Source organism: Genypterus blacodes, unplaced genomic scaffold, assembly GCF_046128005.1.
Source record: "Genypterus blacodes isolate CSIRO-AG114 ecotype Tasmania unplaced genomic scaffold, CSIRO-AGI_Gbla_v1 ptg000529l_1, whole genome shotgun sequence".
Lineage (NCBI taxonomy): Eukaryota > Metazoa > Chordata > Actinopteri > Ophidiiformes > Ophidiidae > Genypterus > Genypterus blacodes.
In genome coordinates, this window is record NW_027467283.1 from 66,835 (window position 1) to 87,040 (window position 20,206).

The 20,206-nt window shown below is 52.9% G+C and overlaps 3 protein-coding genes and 1 long non-coding RNA gene across 6 annotated transcripts; 1 reads left to right on the forward strand and 3 right to left on the reverse strand.

The window, feature by feature from the left end:
* Positions 1-7: 7 nt before the first annotated feature.
* Positions 8-7,764, reverse strand: atxn7l2a (ataxin 7-like 2a). The gene is made up of 10 exons (XM_076140222.1): positions 7,512-7,764; positions 5,747-5,815; positions 4,562-4,892; positions 4,079-4,296; positions 3,866-3,948; positions 3,091-3,299; positions 2,652-2,841; positions 2,053-2,174; positions 998-1,940; positions 8-779 (listed from the first exon to the last, which is right to left on the reverse strand). Exons 1-10 carry the CDS (start codon positions 7,639-7,641, stop codon positions 762-764), a joined length of 2,313 nt encoding a protein of 770 aa, XP_075996337.1. The 5' UTR covers positions 7,642-7,764; the 3' UTR covers positions 8-761.
* LOC142990439 (uncharacterized) lies at positions 1,670-3,169 on the forward strand. Of its 2 annotated transcripts, none has more exons than XR_012960789.1 (3): positions 1,670-1,918; positions 2,061-2,862; positions 3,034-3,169. It is a non-coding gene; the product is annotated as an uncharacterized LOC142990439 (long non-coding RNA). The 2 variants fall into 2 exon arrangements; XR_012960790.1 differs by having other exon boundaries at positions 3,004-3,102.
* An 831-nt stretch (positions 7,765-8,595) lies between the features above and the next one.
* Positions 8,596-14,755, reverse strand: sypl2a (synaptophysin-like 2a). The gene is made up of 6 exons (XM_076140231.1): positions 14,574-14,755; positions 14,340-14,414; positions 11,806-11,921; positions 11,321-11,519; positions 11,063-11,245; positions 8,596-10,821 (listed from the first exon to the last, which is right to left on the reverse strand). The coding sequence occupies exons 1-6, from the start codon at positions 14,586-14,588 to the stop codon at positions 10,684-10,686; spliced, it is 726 nt and encodes a 241-aa protein (XP_075996346.1). The 5' UTR covers positions 14,589-14,755; the 3' UTR covers positions 8,596-10,683.
* A 307-nt stretch (positions 14,756-15,062) lies between these two features.
* On the reverse strand, positions 15,063-19,978 carry asb14a (ankyrin repeat and SOCS box containing 14a). Of its 2 annotated transcripts, none has more exons than XM_076140224.1 (13): positions 19,888-19,978; positions 18,701-18,856; positions 18,145-18,194; positions 17,896-18,030; positions 17,657-17,815; positions 17,286-17,531; positions 17,010-17,181; positions 16,751-16,856; positions 16,483-16,662; positions 16,098-16,226; positions 15,874-16,002; positions 15,591-15,744; positions 15,063-15,505 (listed from the first exon to the last, which is right to left on the reverse strand). In XM_076140224.1, the coding sequence occupies exons 2-13, from the start codon at positions 18,835-18,837 to the stop codon at positions 15,330-15,332; spliced, it is 1,773 nt and encodes a 590-aa protein (XP_075996339.1). In that variant the 5' UTR covers positions 18,838-18,856; positions 19,888-19,978; the 3' UTR covers positions 15,063-15,329. The 2 variants fall into 2 exon arrangements, with proteins under 2 accessions (XP_075996339.1, XP_075996338.1); XM_076140223.1 differs by having other exon boundaries at positions 18,145-18,197.
* Between the last annotated feature and the right edge of the window lie 228 nt (positions 19,979-20,206).

The following is a 20,206-nucleotide window of genomic DNA, read 5'->3' on the forward strand; positions in this document are numbered from 1 at the left end:
GTCTGTTAATGATTTGTTTGATATTCCAACATAGTGGCTAATGTCTGTCTGATCTAAATGTCATCTTCATCTTCATAGTTCAAAATCTCCAAAACATTCAAAGTGCAGCAATTTGAGGCAAAAACTTAGTTTTACAAATGTTGTGAACCATCTTGATTCTTTCTTTCTCTCTGATCAGTGTCACAGGACCACAACGGGATCTGACCTTCAGATTAAAAGCCTCTTAGAAAAGTGCTGAAATGTTTCCAAATGAAATTAAATAACACGTTTTGTTATTAAAATGTTTGTAACTGAACTCTTTCCTATTTATGCCCTGAGTTAACCCCTGATAACAAACACATGCCATTACAGAATCCATTAGAATTCATTTCACAACCTTTACATTTAAACACACAGTGACGCTGCTGTGTGTTAAGTTACATTCAGGTTTACAGAGAGCAGGCGAGTTTGGAGTTTGTTTGGATCTGAGGCTCAGTGAACAAATCGGACATTTAAGGAGAAAAACAGAAAAGGAGTCATCAGAACAGACAAAGACGTCCATGTGTAGTTTTTTAATTCATTTTTATAAACCAACATATTTAATTTAGCAGCATAACCGGATGGTCTTGAGGTATTTCTAAATCTGCAACCCACCCCCCCACACACACACCCACTCATTCAGACACACACTCATCCAGACACACACACTCATCCAGACACACACACACACACACACACACACACGTCGTCTCCTCATAGAGGCTTGTAAGGCAGAGGGACACTTAATGGTGCAGTTTTGGCTGTGGAGAAAAGAGGAAACATCTAGATCACTTTAAAATCACTTTAGGAAAAACAAAAGACTGAAATGCTGCTAAAATAATAAAATCCTTTATTCATCCCAAAACGGATGAAATCCACAATGTGGTTTGTGTTTCTCTACATGAAGACAGAAGTTTAGTTCCATACTACTATGTTGCCCTCTGACCTCTGACCCTGACCCCTCTGTCATGTCACTCACCTTCTGTGTGCCCAGCTTCTTCTCCACGCCCCCCGTCAGCCCCCCTCCACCTTTGCTCTCCTTCCAGGGGAAGAAGTTCGAGCGAGGAGAAGAGGAGGAAGAGGAGGGGAGGCGATGGGCCGAGGCTTTGGACGAAGGCGAGTGCTCCTCCATGCCGCCCCCCTTACGTTTCTTCAATAGGCTCTGGTGCTCGAAGCCCCGCCCGCCTCCCGGCCCGTACAGTCCTGAGTCCACGCCCGCCCCCCGGCTGTGGGAGTTTGTGGTGGCAGTGGAGGAGTCGGGGGATGAAGAGTGGCCCAGAGGGGCGTGTGTTCGTCTGTAGGTCCAGACCACCTTAGCGGCCGGCGAAAGGGACTCTGAAGGAGAAGGCTGGGGGCGGGGCTTGCTGCCGGGGGAAACGGTGCCATTGGTCTGTCCGTGAGAAAGGGGGGCTGGGGCTGTGGCTTTAGAGGAAGAGGAGGAGGAGGTGGCGCTGGAGGGAGGGCGGCCCCGGTCCTGGAGGATGATGCAGTTCCTGTCTGGCCCTGAGTGCTCGCCCTCCTGCGACGGCGCTTTACGTTTGCGTACGGTGGCGGCAGTGGCGGCTTCCTCCCTCAGCTTGGCCATCTGCTTGTTGGGACGTCCCACCGGGTTCTTCGGTCGCCCAGGACCGGCCTGACGCGCCGCCACGGGCTTCACCGGAGACGCCGCGTGGCCGCCGCTCCCAGAGTTCTCAGAGTGAAGGGCGGCCGCGAGTCGCCCCGGCCCACGACCCGAGGACGAGGATGAGGATGAGGATGAAGATGAGGATGAGGATGATGAAGTCGTTTTGAGCGAGGAGCTGACGTGAGTTCCTGTGCGGACCTTCGAATGGAGCGAAGAGGAGACGGAGGAAGGAGAGGAGGAGGCGACGCTCTTGGCCGAGGGAGCAGGAGACTGAAGGTCTGAGGCCTGAGGGATCCTCCTGAAAGAGGAGACGCCACTTTAACAACAAATACTGTTTACATCATCAAAGATCAGCAGCAGCCACAGAGTGAAGGTGAAGTAAAGGTGAAGTGATGCGTTTGTCTTCTTACTTCCACAGATGAGCGCTGATGTGCTGCTCCAACATGCTGCTGAGCGCCGACCTGAGGTGGTGAAGCCTGCGGTCAAACGTGTAGATGCCCTGACCCAACGCCTGGCTGCCCAACGAGCACACCTGCAGAGACGCCTGGTTACAGCTCAGCAGCACGACAGGGAGGGCTTACTGAATGTGTGTGTGTGTGACTGAACTAGTGGAGTGTCTGCTCAGCTCCAGAGCTTCAGATCTCTGTGACAGCATCAATCAAACATCAAGCGTCCCTGATGAGCAGCAGAGGAGGCTGGGCTGTCTGCACTAACACCAGTCTGGCCTCCTCCTCCTCCTCCTCCTCCTCCTCCTGGGGGGTCTGAGAGGAGCCGGGGCACCTGAAGGCAACCTTCCTCTACCTCCTACCAGAAGAGGCTGTCTCCTAGCAACCATTGCCGCGTGCTTCATTGTTTTGACTTATTAAGATTTCTGTCATTAATACAAATATTTTTCCCAGGTGTGTGTGTGTGTGTGTGTGTGTGTGTGTGTGTGTGTGTGTGTGTGTGTGTGTGTGTGTGTGTGTGTGTGTGTGTGTGTGTGTGTGTGTCGTGGTTTCACTCCACTCACTGCCAGCGGTCTGGGATGAGAGGCAGACGACGAGAACTCGGGCGGGTCTTCGGTTCCCTCTGCTTCACTTTCATCGCTGGAGATCCGTCCGTGGACGAGCGGCGAGGGGGCTCGGGGACCCCCGTCCTCCTCCTCAGGCTCCTCCTCCTCCTCCTCCTCACTGCTACTCTCTGACAACGCCGTTGAGCGACTGTTGAGAAAGACGAGAAGGGTGAGACCTCATGACACAAGCAAGGCCACAATGCTTTGACCTTTGACCCTGAACCCAGATGTTCCATGGACCTGTGTGTGTGTGTGTGTGTGTGTGTGTGTTCTCCTGATGCGACTTGATGCTCGTTATAAATGAATGAAGCTCAAAGTTCAGATGAATCTCTGATAACAGCTGGAGGATCAGGCAGTGTGTGATGAAGAAGCCTGTGGGCCTCCTCCTCCTCCTCACCTGAAGGCGGGCAGCGTGGCCAGCGGTCTCCTGCAGTGCGGCGAGGCCCCCGTTGGCTCTTTGGGGGCCTCTGGGCTGGGGGACCTTCTGCTGGAGGAGCCCCCCTCTGGAGCCTGGGCCCCTTTCACTTTGGTCTTCAGCTCTGCCACCAGCTGGTCGAAGTTCTTACTGCGGCCCTGCACCTTCCTGCGCTGGTGGATGGAGTGGATCTGAGGACGGAGACCGGATCAGTAAGGACCCCCTTCACCCAGAACAGGTCCCATATTTACACGTAAACATTTACACAGGTCGTCTCCTTGTTGTTCAGTCAGGTATGTGACTACAGTGAGCAGCTTCCTGTAGCTGCTGTCACTTCCTGTGGACCCTCTACACTCACTTCCTCACACCAGTTACCATATAAGGTCACTTCCTGTGTTGGGAGCCATTTTCAGAGCTCATCAGGAAGTTTGTCATCTTACAGCAGCAAGACGCTGAATATGACATTTCATCAATCAATCAACCAATCAATCAATAAATATCTGCTGCAGGCATCAAGAAATGATGTTTATGTTTTTACAGACGAGAAAATCTGCAGGTTGAAGTTTTGTGGGAATTTAAATAAATAAATAAATATAACAAACGCCAAATAGACAAGAGAAGAAGAATAAAGGTCAGAGTTTAAATGTTCAGCTTCGTGTGTGTGTGTGTGTGTGAGATACTGAACAGAAATAACACCAGAAGAAGATAGAAAAAGCAGCATGAGGCAGAAGGGAGGTCAAGGACGTCTGGAGCTTACGTTGCAGGTCAGGAGGCGAGTGCACACCTTCTTCCTGTCAGGGTCGAGGACGCCGCAGTGTTTGTCCAGATCACATTCTCTCTCTGAGGACACAAAGACAGAATCTCACATCAGACAACGTTGGTCTTCATTGTCGAAGAGAAGACGAGGCTCGATGAGGCGTGATGATGTCACCGATGCAGCCACCGTGGCCTGCATCACGTCTGTACTCACTGGAGGCCACCTTGTTGTACGGTCGGGGGACGCGGTGTCCAGGAAGCCCTGGGGTCAGAGGGGAGTCCTTCCTCTGGGCGGGGGGCCGGTCGCCGGGGGGCCAGGGTGGATCTCTGAGGGACGGCGGCGGCGAGCTCAGGGGGGGCTCCAGAGGGGGCGGCTGCTTGAACACAGCCGAGTCCACGTGGCTGTGGGAGGATTTGTCCAGCGGGGAAAGTCTGAGGGACAACAGGAGACAGAGCAACATGACACTGAGAAGAGCAGCATGGTGTTCCTCTGACTGATCTACAACACTGAGAGGAAGCAGACCAACATCACTTCCTCTTCAAGCTACGCTGCTCTCTGTGTTTACACCATAGAGTGACAGGCAGAGCGACACTGACCACTCTGGCTCCTCTACTTCCTCCTTCTTTGAGCCTAAGCTGCTTAGACAGTTCAGACGTTCCCTTTGTTCCCGCCTGCTTTCTTCTTCTGTGGTCTTACCGTACTCCATCCTTGGAGCTCTTGGAGTGTCTGTACTGAGGCGGGGTCGACGGGGAGGGCGGAGCCGCACGCGGCGGCCCACCCGCTTGTCCTCGCCCCTCCCAGGAGGAGGCGTTGGTCCCGTGTGAGGGCGAGTGTCCGTGGTGAGGCCTGGGCTGGGTCTGGGGGGTCGGGGTGGGCGAGCGCAGGCGGGCGTACAGTTTGCCCAGAGGGCCGTGCCGCCGCTCGCAGTGCTTCTCAAACGCCTGAGGCTTCACCACCTGACCACAGTGACTGCACACCACCAGGTAGAAGTCATCGTGGCCGGGGTAAAGGCCGAAGATGGACATGTCTGGAAGAGAGGGGGGGGACATGAGGTCAGATTGATCCAGGAAGAGGCTCTAATGTGGAGCTCTGTGTTTCCTGTCTGCAGTGTTCAATCACATCCGCAACTAACCCTTCCCTGACTGAACACTAGGGGGCCTGAGGGAGCACGGTGATGTGTTGGTGTGTGAAACCTTACAAGCAACAAGTTTAGCTAATGATAAACAGATAAAGTGACATCACTGCGTTAAAGCTGAATCACTGATCACAACACGTCTCCTAGCAACCGTCAGTCTGTCCTGATGCTGGACTTAACGTCTGACGCCATCGTCCAGGAAACCACAGCAGGTAACCACAGGAGGCAGGAATTCTTTCCCATCACACTCCCAAACGTTCCCATGACAACCCCTGAGCTCCATAACTGGACTGTACAGTGTGACTGCAGACTGAACATGTGACTCAACTTTAGGACTTTCATGCTCATTTTAATCTAACACGCACTGAAGATGAGATTCTGCATGTTTCCATGGCGACCTCATCGTTTTAAGTTTCAGCAGATGTCCAGACCACACTGAGGTGGTGTGTGTGTGTGTGTGTGGAGCAGAGATGGAGCCTTTGGTGGCGTTGAGGAGTCACAGTGGAAACACAGACCAGGAGCAACTCAAGGAAGGTACACACACACACACACACACACACACACACACACACACACACACACACACACACACACACACACACACACACACACACACACACACACACACACACACACACACACACACACACACACACACACACACACACACACACACACACACTAACCTTCAGACGCTGCGTGGGCTGAAGGTGTCACATGACTCACACACACTCTGGCAGACTTACCCTCCTTACTGAGCGACATGGCTTCAGCTGTCTTCTTGCCATTCTTGCTGCACTCCTCCACTTCCGACCCTGAAACATAACAACACACGTGTTCAGGGAGGTGAGGGTCACGTGAAGGCAACACTACAGAGAGGGTGAGCAGAGGCCCAGGAGGTCCAAGCAGACCGAGAGTACTGGGTTCTGACTGGCTGGAGGCTGTGATGTAATGTTATCAGTGTAGCTGTTGTTGCTAGGCTACATATTTTTCCAACTGTCAGGAAAAGAACAGTTGAGTTTATTTGGTACACGTTAAACATTCAAATGTGTGTCCGGATATGGGGTGGAGCGACGGACCGGATGTCAGAGGAGCGTCACACTGAACACACACACACACACACACACACACACACACACACACACACACACACACACACACACACACACACACACACACACACACACACACACACACACACACACACACACACACACACACACACACACACACACACACACACACACGTGGGGGCAGCAGCCGTTTCCACCATGTCAGTGTTGCTGCCCTGGAGGCAGACGGTCTCAGAGTGAGTGACACACATCTACAACGCTCGGATCAACAATAACATCAGAGTGTGTGAGTCAGTGAAGATCCTTTGATCCTCACACACAGGTGAGACCATGACTCACTCCTCTGACTGCAAGTGGTCAGAAAGGTTCAGAGGCCATCAGCCCAACCATGGCCCTGAGGTCCAGGTTCAGACAGACCCCCCTCATTAGGGACATAATGTTCTGACTCAAAAGAAACATCAGTGAACTCAGTGACCTGTTACATGAGGGGGGGGGGGGGGAAGAAAGAGAGAGAGAGAGAGAGAGAGAGAGAGAGAGAGAGAGAGAGAGAGAGAGAGAGAGAGAGAGAGAGAGAGAGAGAGAGAGAGAGAGAGAGAGAGAGAGTCTGAACTTAAGAACCAAAGGTCACAGGCTGGTCCAGCATGGAGGAGACACACACACACATCAGGGCTGTGATGAAGGCAGAGGGAGGAGGAGGAAGAGGAAGACTCATGGTGGAGCACTGGAGGGAGACACACACACGCACACTTAAACTGGGCAGGGCACATCACACACGCGCATACACACACACCACTTTTTAGGGCTGAAGTCCTACACGTGAGATTTCCTCTCTCTCTCTGTCTCTCTCTTACACACTCGTTAACAGATGTTGTAGCGCTGACAGGCTGAAGGTAAAAGTGGGGCGGACACACACACATTCACACACACACACACACTCCCTCTCTCTCGTCTGCGCTCCATGGTGGCAACAGCCTCAGACTCCTCCTCCATCACCGGTGTCTGCTCTGATCCTCCCGCTGCTAGCACGCTAGCTAGCCTCTTAGCACGCTAACGCTAAATGGCTGGCGGTCTACGGCTCGCCTGGCTCTCTTGTTAGCATCAAGTTGCTTCGCTCGCCCATCCACACCAGCCTCCTTCCGCTCCGTTGCCGCCGCTGCCCGCTGCTCTCGCTTCAGCGAAAGCCGGCAGCTTAATTCATGACTGCGGCCGCCTGAACACAAAGTACCGGGTCGGTTGAGACAGACCGAGCACTTATCTCCCGTGAACACGGCGGGACCCGGGAGGGAGCGACATGTTACCCACCCAGCGCTAGGACCCGGCAGGGTCTTTGTTTGGGTAACACGGTTAGCTCCGCGCTCCGTTTCCCCGAAAATAAAGCCCTGTTGGCCGGGGAAGCGGCCCCTCGGCGGCCCGTGCTGGCGAGCCGGTGGTCTCTTACCGTCCGCCGCGGTCACACCGGCCCTCTCGGCCCAGGCGCTCCAGCTTTGACCCACGAAATCATCGAGGCTAGGCACCCGCCGATCCAGAGCAGCCATTACTTTTCCTGCGCGTTCACGCACCGCCATCATCACTGCGCGGCAAGCAGCTTACGTCATATCTCGCGCTCCCGACGGGAAAGGAAGTTGGTGTGCGCGCGCTCCTGGGACACCCACACAGTGATGTTTCACCCTCACGGGCCTGAAGTCACGCACACACACACACACACGCTGCCACTGTGACGGAAACAACCACACGTGTTTATGTCACTTTATTTGGCAGAAAGTTCAAAGTGGTAAAAGTCAAAGTTTGATCTAAAGTCTTGTTGCTTGGGGGATTTACTTTGAGATCAGCTGCAGAATAAAAGAAAGGGAAGGAAACACATGAAGTGACAGAGAGAGCAGATACAACATAGTCATGAGTCAGTGTGTGTGTGTGTGTGTGACGTGGTCTCTGTTGGTCCTTCGATGCCTCAGAGTTCAGGAAGGTGGAGATCATGGCAGAGTCACAGGCTGAGACACGTGAAGAGGAATCTTCTCCCTTTCTTATCCCTGTTAGAGGTTAATCCCTGCAGGACAAACCCACCGGGAAACAGAGCACACGCCTCCTCCAAGGCTGAACAAAGGTGTGAACTTGAAGTGAAGACTGAGAAATTCTTTCATTTACATGTGAATGAAGCTCCTCCTTGGAAGCTCCTCACATCGAACACCCTGAAGGTGAAACCCTAAGGGTGCAGCATCAGGGGGCTCAGCTGGTGTTGATGGTTGATTTGCAGAGGTCACATAACTCTTCTCTGTAAACATCCAGACTTTGTATCAGGATGAATCGACCCTCAGTCAGACTGGATCAGTGTGTGTGTGTGTGTACACACGTGTGCATCCATCATGCTGCTGTAGCGCCATCTCCAGGTCACACAGCGTCATGGTATGTGTGTGTGCATGTGTAAGAGTTTAGCAGTTGCAGAGTTTAATACTTCACACATGAACCAAACAGCTCTGCAGCATCAAAGCCTTAGAGAGGTGAAGCAGTGAAGAATGGAGACAGAATGAAGCAGATCTCTTTTTTTAAACAAACAATAGCATCAAACACAAAGAACCCTTCTGCTGTCAATAAGTCGTCACACAAACATCACATCTGGATTTGCTCAAAAGAAATCAAGACTTTTCTTTTCAAATGAAAAAGCATCTTTATCTAAATAAAGCTGTGATCTCAGCAGGACTTTATAAATCTATGACCCTGATATCAAACCTGCACAGAAGGGGAAACAGGCTTATTAAGGCACAGTAGGTCACAGAGGTCATGAGGTCACCGTTAGAGCAAAGCACAGATTCAGTCTGCTGGCAAACTGCAACCCACTTGGTTTCAGTAGAGAGCGTCTGTGGTTACATGGAGCTGAGCAGGCTCAGCTGAGCAGGATTACATCAAGAGATCCAGCCTGAGGCCAACCAGTGTGACACAAGTTTAACAGCAAAGTTACAAGGAGAGATCAAGCAGAAGCCACACGCATGTTTAACACCTGGAAACCCAACAATAGCAAAGAGACAGGAAACACAACCGTGGAGATCAGAGTGACCTCGTCTTCATCGCCTTAGAGGTGAGATGAAGAACTAAACTACAGAATAACCTTTCAGGTCCTTTCAATTTGTGCCTCATCTAATGTTTATCTTCATAGCTGAGGCTGAATGAGGCTGAGCCTGATGGAACACATGAACTCGTCTGCTCTCAGCTCTGATTCTGACTGAACATAAGAACAATAACTCTGATGGGAGAGCAACACCAGGAGTGTGTCAGGCGTGTGGAGCGACCCTGAGACACGTGTACAGACGTGTTACAGGCTCCTCACATTCAGAGTGTCCTGTTGAAAGTAAAGTTTCTATAAACTTAAACATGTTTGGTTTGTAAGAGAAAATAACTCAGATTACCAGGAGACATTGAACAGACTGAACTCTAGAGCTTCTGCAGCCTCTTCCTCGTCAGTAAACAGCGCCCTCTGGTGGCGCCCAGCTGCAGTTTAACATTTATAAAGTCAGACTTTTAAATCTAATATCTGCTTTTTATATTTTATCAGATTTTTAATATTACAAAAAAATCCATAAACTCTCAGAACTTTTGGACACAAAAATGAAACTAATGAACCCCACAGGCCCGTTCAGTCAGCTGATGGGACTCCTGACACACCCACCTGTCAATCAACAGGTCAGCAGCTTGACAGGGACAGACGTTAGTGTGAACATGAAGGAGGGGAGGCGACACCGTGCCTCTGAGCCGCAGTCCTGGTGTGTGTGTGTGTGTGTGTGTGTGTGTGTGTGTGTGTGTGTGTGTGTGTGTGTGTGTGTGTGTGTGTGTGTGTGTGTGTGTGTGTGTGTGTGTGTGTGTGTGTGTGTGGTTCCTCCTCCATGTCTGAGCCTGATGGACGCCTCACAGCAGCTGGAGGTTATTTTGAGATGTCGCCAATTTTACCAAACATTTACAACTTTCATGCAAATGACAATGCAAAGATCAAAGTTGTGTCAGAACAGAAGCTGCGTGTGTGAGTGTGTGAGTGTGTGAGTGTGAGAGTGTGAGAGTGTGAGAGCCTCTGGGCTGCAGCGGAGCTCAGTTATACAAACATTAATAAGTTGATTTTGTGAATTAGGAGAAGAAAATCACAGATTTAAAGTGGAGCCACGCCAGCACCCCTAGAGGCCGAGGCCGTCATTACATCAGAGAGAGAGCAGAAGCTGTGGACGGAACGTTAGGCTCAGCTGTAACCTTTATCCAGTCAGGCTCAGTCTAAAGTGGAGCTGAATGTTAGGACGACACGTTATGAAGTTAGCATATCAACTACCTAACTTGTTAGCATGAGACAGCTGAAACTGTAATTTGCGATGCTAAAGTAGCATGCTAGGTGAGCAGGGCTGAGGCCGATGGGAGTTTGAGGTCGGACCCTCAGGTGTGAATACACGATACGAGCTGTTGGTGGCGCTGTTGTAACTGTCGGCTTCATGTTTCATTCACGCGACGATGCTAACGTGGCTCAACTTTGAATTTGTTTGGTGGAGCTGATCAGAGTTTGTAGCGTTTAGTTGCGGTGAGAGCGTGTGTGAGGCACAGAGCGGCCCTGTGGGGGGGCAGGGGCCCCGTGCTGGGACCCCTCAGTGGTCCAGCGAGGGCCCCGGGGCCCCGCCTTCCTCCATGGTGGCTGGGGGGAGGGGATCCTTGTGAAACTGCGTCTCCTTGTAGATGAACCAGCAGTTTCCTCCCCAGAGGATCAGGTTGAGGAAGCCGAAGATCTGCAGAGAAACAGCAGGTCAGGTTACACACACACACACACACACACACACACACACACACACATCCAGAGTGGCTCAACTGCTCGCCCTGTCTCTGCTAAGGCCACAACCAGAGCGTCCGACGCTCTGCCCCCCCCCTCTCTGATTCTCTCCTGTTTGCAATTTGCATTCAAGTTTCACGCTGCAAAGTTACGCAACACCAGACCAGCAGGGGGCGGGGCCATGCAGAGCTGTCACTCACCACAGAGGCGTTGAGGCGGCCCATGTGGGGGAAGTCCCCGGCCTGGCAGACGTCCTTACAGTCCACCACAGTCTCCACCAGGTGCTGGGGGTTTGTGGCCCACTTGATGTCGTTCAGAGCTTTGGCCCAGGCGGAGGAGGAGACCAACCAGAGGAAGGCGAAGGAAGCCGTCACCACCAGGTCCTGACAGGAAACGCATCATCACACACCCTTCCTCCAGAGAAGAGAAGCTCCTCCTACACCTCCACTCATACTCACGATCACAGGACCCCGGCCGCTCTGGCTGTAGACGCTCTGGTAGCCCAGGTAGAGCACCAGGGTGGCGGTGCAGTAGAGGAACCCAAACACGCCCACACACACAAAGAACTCAGCCGAGGAGGAGAAGTCTCCCTGCAGGAAGGTGTCGTTGAGCTTAACGCCATTACACGAGGGGATCTGGTACGCCTGAGCAGGTAACCTGAGGGGACCAGAGCAGACGGGACTTTAACGCTCTGCCACAGCGTCGCTCTGTGAGCCTGCCGGTGTGTGAGAGAGAGACGGCCTCACCTCTATCAGCTGCTCTCCAGGAAGCAGGAGGAGAGAACATGAAAGGGTTAAAGCAACAAGCAGAGAGGAGGAGGAGGAGCTCTGAGCAGCGGGGTCAGAGGTCAGGCTGAGCCCATCAGTCACATCAGTACATGAACTTTGACACAGCTTACAGAGAAACACAGGAAGTGACCTCATCACTCTCAGAGGCTTCCTACCTGAACGGGTACCAGAACTCAGGATCCACAGGCTTCACCTCCGTGCCACAGGTGACCTGCAGGTGGGTGGAGCCAGAGTAACCTCCTGTGGTGGCAAAGGTGAAGATGGTGGAGACCTGAGGAGGAGGAGGAGGAGGAGAGGGAGAGGAGAGGAAGAGGAATACACTTTGTAACATAAATACACTCAAAGCAGCCTGGGGATCTTTACAGCAACAGAGAAGAATCCAGAGCCACGTTCCTGAGCTCGGCGTTCCCGGCTGTGGTCCCACATCCTGTTTCCACAGGAAAGCCCCCCCCCCCCCCTCAAACAGTGTCCTACCTCATTCTGGGTAATAGAGCAGACGTACTAGAGCGACAGCTCCTCGACCGTTTCCATGAGTTTGAATCAGAGCAGCCTTACATTCACACTATAGAGCAGCAGGTAGAGCAGACAGCCGAGGGAGCCCCAACATTCCTTCTGACCTTTGACCTCTCAGGCCTTCAGGTTGACAGCTCAGATCATCGTACACACACACACACACACACACACACACACACACACACACACACACACACACACACACACACACACACACACACACACACACACACACCGACAACCTGATAGGACAGGAACCTGTTTGTTAGTTTAGCCTGATCAGAAAGAAGATTCAGCTGGAATGTGAACAGGAGTGAGCAAAGACGGAATCTGTCCCTCTGTCCCCCTGTCCCTCTGTCCCTCTGTCCCCCTGTCCCTCTGTCCCCCTGTCCCTCTGTCCCCCTGTCCCTCTGCAGCTCCCAAACCAAGTCTACACCCAAACCAAGCATGTGGAGGACTTCAGCACATCTGTACACATCTGCCTCCTCTCAGAAGCATCCAGGCCACAGACAGGCAGAGAGACAGGGTGAGGCTCTGACGCCCACACCAGCACACATGTGGTCCAGTGAGACCTGGTCCTGCTGCAGCCTCTCATCTGACCACAGAGAGCTCAGAACGTCACCCTGATGTGTCTCGGCCCTCAGGTTGGGCACCACTGCAGCACTGAGGGGGCGTGGCCTCCAGTGAGGGTCAGCAGGAATGGGATCAGGTGTCTCAGCTTTCATCTCAGCCTGGGGTGACCCGCCCAGATCACCCCAAATAACCCCCCTGCCCCGCCCGAGCCTGGACCCCCCCCCCCCCACTGAAGCATTCCTCAGCCAGAGGGAGCGGCAGGACAGAGCAGTGACATGACGCTCTGTCAGGAGGCTCAAAGTCCTTCAGTCCTTCACCACTTAAAGTACAAACAAGAGAGGAAGAGCTGCATGGAGGAGCAGAGCCTCACATGTCAGAGGTCAAAGTACTCAGGGTGAAGAACCCTCCATCATAAAAGTCACCTGACAGGTGTCAACCCTCTGTGACAGAGCAGTGAAGGACTTCATGTTCCTCTACCTCTCTAACTCAGAGTCACTGGAGTCACATAAACTGATTTATGACTTCAGTCACACAAAACCTCTAAATACTTCAATCAGGGTTTCCTCATAGCCGTCTAGTCTGAGGACACATCTGACACACGCCTTAAACACACACACACACACACACACACACACACACACACACACACACACACACACACACACACACAGGAGGAGCTCTCTCTTTCTGTTGGAGCGTGTGAGCAGATCACTCACAGCAGCACATCTCAATCCAAGCTGTGTGTGTGTGTGTGTGTGTGTGTGTGTGTGTGTGTGTGTCAGCAGCTGGCATTCCTCACAGACACATACACAGACACACACACACACACAGAGCTGCCTCTGAGAATGAAAACAGCCTGATTCACTGCTGCTGCTGTCACAAACTAAAGTCAGCAGGTCAGCAGGTGAAGGAGGTCAGAGGTCGTACACGTGATGCTTCAGGAGGTCATAGTTTACATACAAACACTTACTACGTTTACTCTTTACGGAGTGAAGGGTTAAGGTTGAGTCATCACAGTGAGAAGAGCTAACGGAAACAAAGCAGCACTTTCTACTTCCTGTGACACATACACACACACACACACACACACACACACACACACACACACACACACACACACACAGTTCATATCTCAGTATCCAAACAATTAGGAAGCAGATCCTGCCTTGATGCAGGATGTGTGTGTGTGTGTGTGTGTGTGTGTGTGTGTGTTCAGACCATGTGACTCCTGATCTGGCACCAGAGCAAACCTCAAACTGTTCTCACATTGGCTGAGGGCCCCCGAGTCCACAAAACCTGGCCAGAGCCTCAGACAGCACCAGAACCGGTCCAATGGACCCTGCTGAGCCAACAGGCTATCAGACTGCAGCTCAGCTGATCAACATCCGGGTCACCCACGAGTCAAAACATCATGGTATTTACTCATTGACGGGACTAGAGAAGGGGCGGGGTTATTGTACGGGCCACAGGTGAGACCCTCCTGTCAGCCCAGAGCCGCTAAGGTGACGTGGATCCATCAGACCAGCCGGTTCCGTCTGCGTGATGTCAGCACAAACAAACCTGCGGACCCTGAACGCAGCACAAACATCTCCAGACTGCTTACCCACTCCAGGACCCGGATGAAGGCCAGCGGCTCCTTGAGGGGTCCGAGGTCCAGAGCGAAGCCGGACGTCAGTTTCTGCGGACAGAGCGGAGCGGAGCGTTAACAGAGCAGCGCGCTAACAGAGCGGCGCACCTGCGCGTCACCTTGCGGCTCACTGGCCCTGCCCTTGTTAGCCAACTTCTGCTAGCCTCATGCTAACATTAGCGCGCGTGACGCCCGCGCACACAAACGCACCTGTACAGTATCCATGGAGACGCGAGGGTTCCCCGGTAAACGGCGTGTATGTGTGCGGAATGCGGCGGCGCTGAGCTCCGGGACGTCGTGCCTCTGTTAGCGGAGATGTTCGAGTCCAGCTGCGGCTCCTGTCACTGCGGACCACTGGTAAATCCTCCACAGTAAGATACGATCTACTTCCGCTTCGTGGCTTTCAAAATAAAACGGAAATAGTTTGTGATTTGACGACAGACGCTTTGCAGAAGGAGGTGAGCGGCGCGGCAGTGTGTGTTTATAAGTGTGTACTTCTAAGGGTGTGTGTGTCAGGTGAACAGTGTGGCATCATTTTGAAAGCAGGGCGTTAAATTCACGGTTATGACGTAAAGAATGTGAAACTATCGAGTGAAAGCGGACGTGTTTGACGGCGTTGATCCCACAATGCGGGGTTACGTCAACAAATGTGACGTCAGCTTGTCAAGCAACATATGACAACACTCTGATTGAGCGAAGGCTTTGGTGAACACATCACATGTAGTTTATTGGTAATGGGGAACTATTTGACACGTGCAAAACACAACTTCATAACTTTTGCTGCTGTAGGTGGCGCTGTGCAAAGTCAGGCAAACGGACTCTTGTGACGTCACTGGATTTACTTGCTGTTGGTGCCCAGATTCAAGTCTGACAAATTAAAGACACGAAATTGTGGGTTTAATTCACCAAAATGTTCAATCAGCTTCCACTGAGGTGCTGACAGGACTGCAGCCTCCTCACGTCTCATCACCCCAGGGTGCTGCTCTGTCTGCTGTACAGGTCGTGCTCGCTGTACAGGATGTAGTCCTTCAGTCGCCCGGGCAACGGCAGGAAGCTCATAAAGGTGGGAGATCGCAGACGAAGACGCCCGAGGCAACGGCGAATCTTCAGACGACAGAGATGCTGCAGACACCGAGCGCTCTCTGCAGAGGACAGAGAGGACGGACGTGAGGAGGAAGGACAGCTCAAGTCTTCATCATGTGAGGGCCTGAAGAAGAGGCGTCCCACCTTGCAGCCTGCAGATGCTGGGCCACTGCTGCTGCTCCATCACTGCAGACTTCAGCTTGGAGCACAGGGTCACGTGATCCATGTAGTCCAACAGGACCAGAACCACCTGACCCGACAGGGGTTTGAGCCAGGAGACGGTGATGACCTCACAGAACTGCACCAACACAAACACACAGGTCACCATGACAACCAGGTGGAAGTTCAGGTGTAAAGCCTGTGACACCTCCACAGACATTATCAGTGACATCATCTACACTCAGACTGAACACTTCCTGCTGGTTACCATGGTGTCTTTGATCACAGTGTTGCTCCATCCTTCATATTCGTCAGGGATGTGGGAGTTGTTGCCATATGGGCAGTCAAAGCAGCGATCCACGTCGTAACCATAGCTACAGAGCATCCTCAGCATCACCTGGCACACACACACACACACACACACACATGACCCAGTCTGGAGCCCACATGTGCAGAGGAAGCACAGACGCAGAGTGGAGCTGCGGCCGTTACCTCGTCTTTGATGGCGTACTGCAGCGCTGAGGGGAAGTGAGTGGTGTTGATCCTGGAGAAGTAATTGACATTGGCTCCAAACCTCAGCAACAGGTTGATCAACTCATAGTTGCCAAAACGCAGCGCCACCTTCAATTAAGACAGTGGATCAGCAGCAGGGTCAGGGGTCAGAGGTCAGGGGGAAGGCCTGTGTCTGATAGCAACTCTTTAAAAGTTTAAAGGTCTGTAGGATTGTTCTCCTCTACAACGACCCAAAGCAAATCAAGAGAAACAAAAGTGACAGGAGAGGAAACTAGTTTGGATTAAATATGAATGAGAGACTGAAGGATCCTCTCTCTCTCACACACACACACACACACACACACACACACACCCTCCCTCCTACCTGCAGACACTTGACAGGGTCCTGGTTGGTCAAGGCTCCGGCCTCCAGCAGCACGCTGGTTGATGACACGTCGTTATTGGAGACGGCAAAAAACAGCGCTGACTTCCTCTCGTCGTCATAGCTACGCCGAATCCAGGGATGGAGCATGAAGTTTGGGTCATAACCTGCATCCAGCAAAGCCTGATGGGAGAGACCACAGAGGGACCTGCACCAACAACTGTGGCCACAAGAGAGCAGCACACACACACACACACACACACACACACACCTTGATACAGTCTGTGTGTCCTCCTGCAGCAGCTGAGTGTAACGGACTCATCCCGCTGTCATCTACAGCCTCCAGAGACGTGACTGGGATCAGCAGCTTCAGAGCCCTGAGGAGCACACACACACACACACGCACACACACGACAGTTATATGTGTGCGTGTCAGTGTGGGCGTGTGTGTGTGTGTGCATGTGTGCCTGTACGCATGTGTGTGTGTGTGTGTGTGCATGTGTGCATGTACGCATGTGTGTGTGCAGTACCGCAGGTGTCCTCTGTGCGCGGCGCGGTGGACGGGCAGGTGTCCCGTGTGTTTGCAGACGTTGGCGTCGGCTCCATATTCCAGCAGCAGGTGGATCACGTCTGGATCTCCAGATGAAGACGCCTCGTACAGGATGGACGCCTCATCCTGCGCCTGGGACAGGACGTCTGCCCCTGTGGACCACATGAGCCGCCCTCAGAACGTTTGGTCTGACTGTGACTCCACGGAGGCACCACCAGGGGGCGTGAGACGTAAGTGGTCCTTAGTTTAGTCTCACCTCTCCTCAGCAGCGTCTCCACCACCTCCAGGTGTCCTCCCTGAGCAGCTAAGGCCAGCGGCGTGAGGCCGTAGTCGCTGGGCGGGTCGAGCCGGGCCCCGCCCTCCAGCAGCTGAGCCACCAGGGTCTGTCTGCCCAGACGCGAGGCCTCGTGGAGGGGCCGGCGGCCGTGGCGGCACTCCTGGTTCACATCAGAGCCCCCCAGCAGCAGCAGCTCCACCAGGTCAGGGCGCTCTGAGCGGAGGGCTACACAAGGTCACCCAGAGGTCAGAGGGGTCAGAACACGTGAAGGTCACAGAGAACACGACACAGAAGAGGGGGACTGTAATCTATATCTGGGTCTGGTTCTCTTTGGGCTCTGAGCCACGTACCTATGAGCAGAGCTGAGTCCTGCTCCTGGTCCAGGCTGTCAGGCTCAGCTCCATGCTGCAGGAGGAAGGAGACGTTCTCTATCAGACCTGCATCCACCGCCACAAACAGGGGAGACCGACCCAGGAGAGAGAGACTCTGCACAGCGCCGGGACCTGAGGCTGCAGGAGAGGAAACACCTGACTCAACTCTACTTGACCCGACTCTACTTGACCTGACCTGACCTGCCTGACCTGCTGACCTTTGTATGTGAGCTCCAGGATGGTTTGGCTGCTTTGTGCTGCGGCTTCATGAAGAGGAATCCAACCTCTGCTGTCTGCGTCCAAAAACCTGTCTGTCTGTCCAACACATAGCTCCCTCAGCGCCTCCTCATCACCTTCAGACAGACAGACACACAGACACACAGACAGACAGGCACACAGAAAACTCAGTCACTGTTATTTTCCTGTTTTAATGCGGAGCGTTTTGTCCTCCTTGTCTCCGTCCTCACCTTGTCTTATGGCAGTGAAGATCCTGCTGGTGGCTGTAGCTTCATGTCCTCTGCTACAGTGAGACAGGGAGAGACAGGGAGAGACAGGGAGAGACAGGGTGAGACAGGGTGAGACAGGGTGAGACACAGGGAGAGAGACAGGGAGAGACACAGGGAGAGACAGGGAGAGACAGGGAGAGACAGGAAGAGACAGGGTGAGACAGGGTGGACACAGGGAGAGACAGGGTGAGACAGGGTGAGACACAGGGAGAGACAGGGTGAGACAGGGTGAGACAGGGTGGACACAGGGAGAGACAGGGTGAGACACAGGGTGAGACAGGGAGAGACAGGGTGAGACAGGGAGAGACAGGGTGAGACACAGGGAGAGACACAGGGAGAGACAGGAAGAGACAGGGTGAGACAGGGTGAGACAGGGTGGACACAGGGTGAGACAGGGAGAGACAGGGTGAGACAGGGTGGGACACAGGGAGAGACACAGGGAGAGACAGTGAGACGTGTCTCTGTCTCTGTCTAACCCTGGACAGAGTGCTGTTGTGTGTTTGCTTGTCACACTGACCTGCAAAGTTGCGTTGCTCTGTCCCTCTGCTGGTTGCTCTCTAGCAGACTCTGCTCTATCAGGCACTGAATAGCTGCATCTTCATCTTCATCTTCATCTTCATCCTCCTCCCCTGACCTAAATCGCTCAAACTCCATCAGCTCCACATAAAGACCTCTAATGTGGGACAGAGTGAGGAGACAGACAGAGAGAGACAGGCAGAGAGGAGACAGACAGAGAGGAGACAGAGAGGAGACAGGCAGAGACACAGAGAGGAGACAGGCAGAGAGGAGACAGGCAGAGAGGAGACAGGCAGAGAGGAGACAGACAGAGAGGAGACAGGCAGAGAGGAGACAGACAGAGAGGAGACAGGCAGAGACACAGAGAGGAGACAGGCAGAGAGGAGACAGACAGAGAGGAGACAGGCAGAGAGGAGACAGGCAGAGAGGAGACAGGCAGAGAGGAGACAGGCAGAGAGGAGACAGGCAGAGACACAGAGAGGAGACGGGCAGAGAGGAGACAGACAGAGAGGAGACAGGCAGAGAGGAGACAGACAGAGAGGAGACAGGCAGAGACACAGAGAGGAGACAGGCAGAGAGGAGACAGGCAGAGAGGAGACAGGCAGAGACACAGAGAGGAGACGGGCAGAGAGGAGACAGACAGAGAGGAGACAGGCAGAGAGGAGACAGACAGAGAGGAGACAGACAGAGAGGAGACAGACAGAGAGGAGACAGGCAGAGACACAGAGAGGAGACAGACAGAGAGGAGACAGGCAGAGAGGAGACGCCCAGAGACAGAGAGGAGACAGACAGAGACCCACATGTTTTCTGCCAGGTAAACTGTCAAACGAAGTGATCAGTATCACATTACATCATGTAGCAGACGCTTTTATCCAAAGCGACTTCCAATAAGTGTGTTCAACAAAGGAAGATAAAGAACTTCAGGTCACAATAATCTGAAGCACATTTCCTTCCTAAACCAGCAGCTAAGAGCAGAACTAGATCTAGAGTAGAAGAGTGATGAGAGAGGTGTCACACAGAAGGATCAATAAGTTGTGCCTGAATCCAAACTTCAGCCCTCTGTGTTCCTTTAAAGAGGAAGGACTGGAGTCTGAGTGAGACAGACACACAGGAGGACCCTCTGAAGGTCCTTCATGTCTCCCACCTGCTGCTGCTGGATTAACCCTTTGGTCACTCTGCTGTAGTTACCTGCTGCTCTGGTTGCTCTGTGTGCTGGTGTCTCCTTGTGTCCTTCTGCTCTGGTCTCTGCTGTGGAACCTGATCTCTGTGACCAATAACAGGAGGTGGTTCCCTGTCCGTCCAGACGGGGGCGTGTGTGTGTGTGTACGAGTCAGATCATGTGACAGTACTATATTTACACACAGGACAGCTTAAAGGAAACACATCCTCTACTTTCTCTACACAGAGGGAAACATTCAGAAAGACCAGACTCCAGTGTGTAGATGTTCTTCTTCTTCTCCTCAGGTCTCTGATGGACCCTGATGGATCCATGATCACGTTAGAGCCT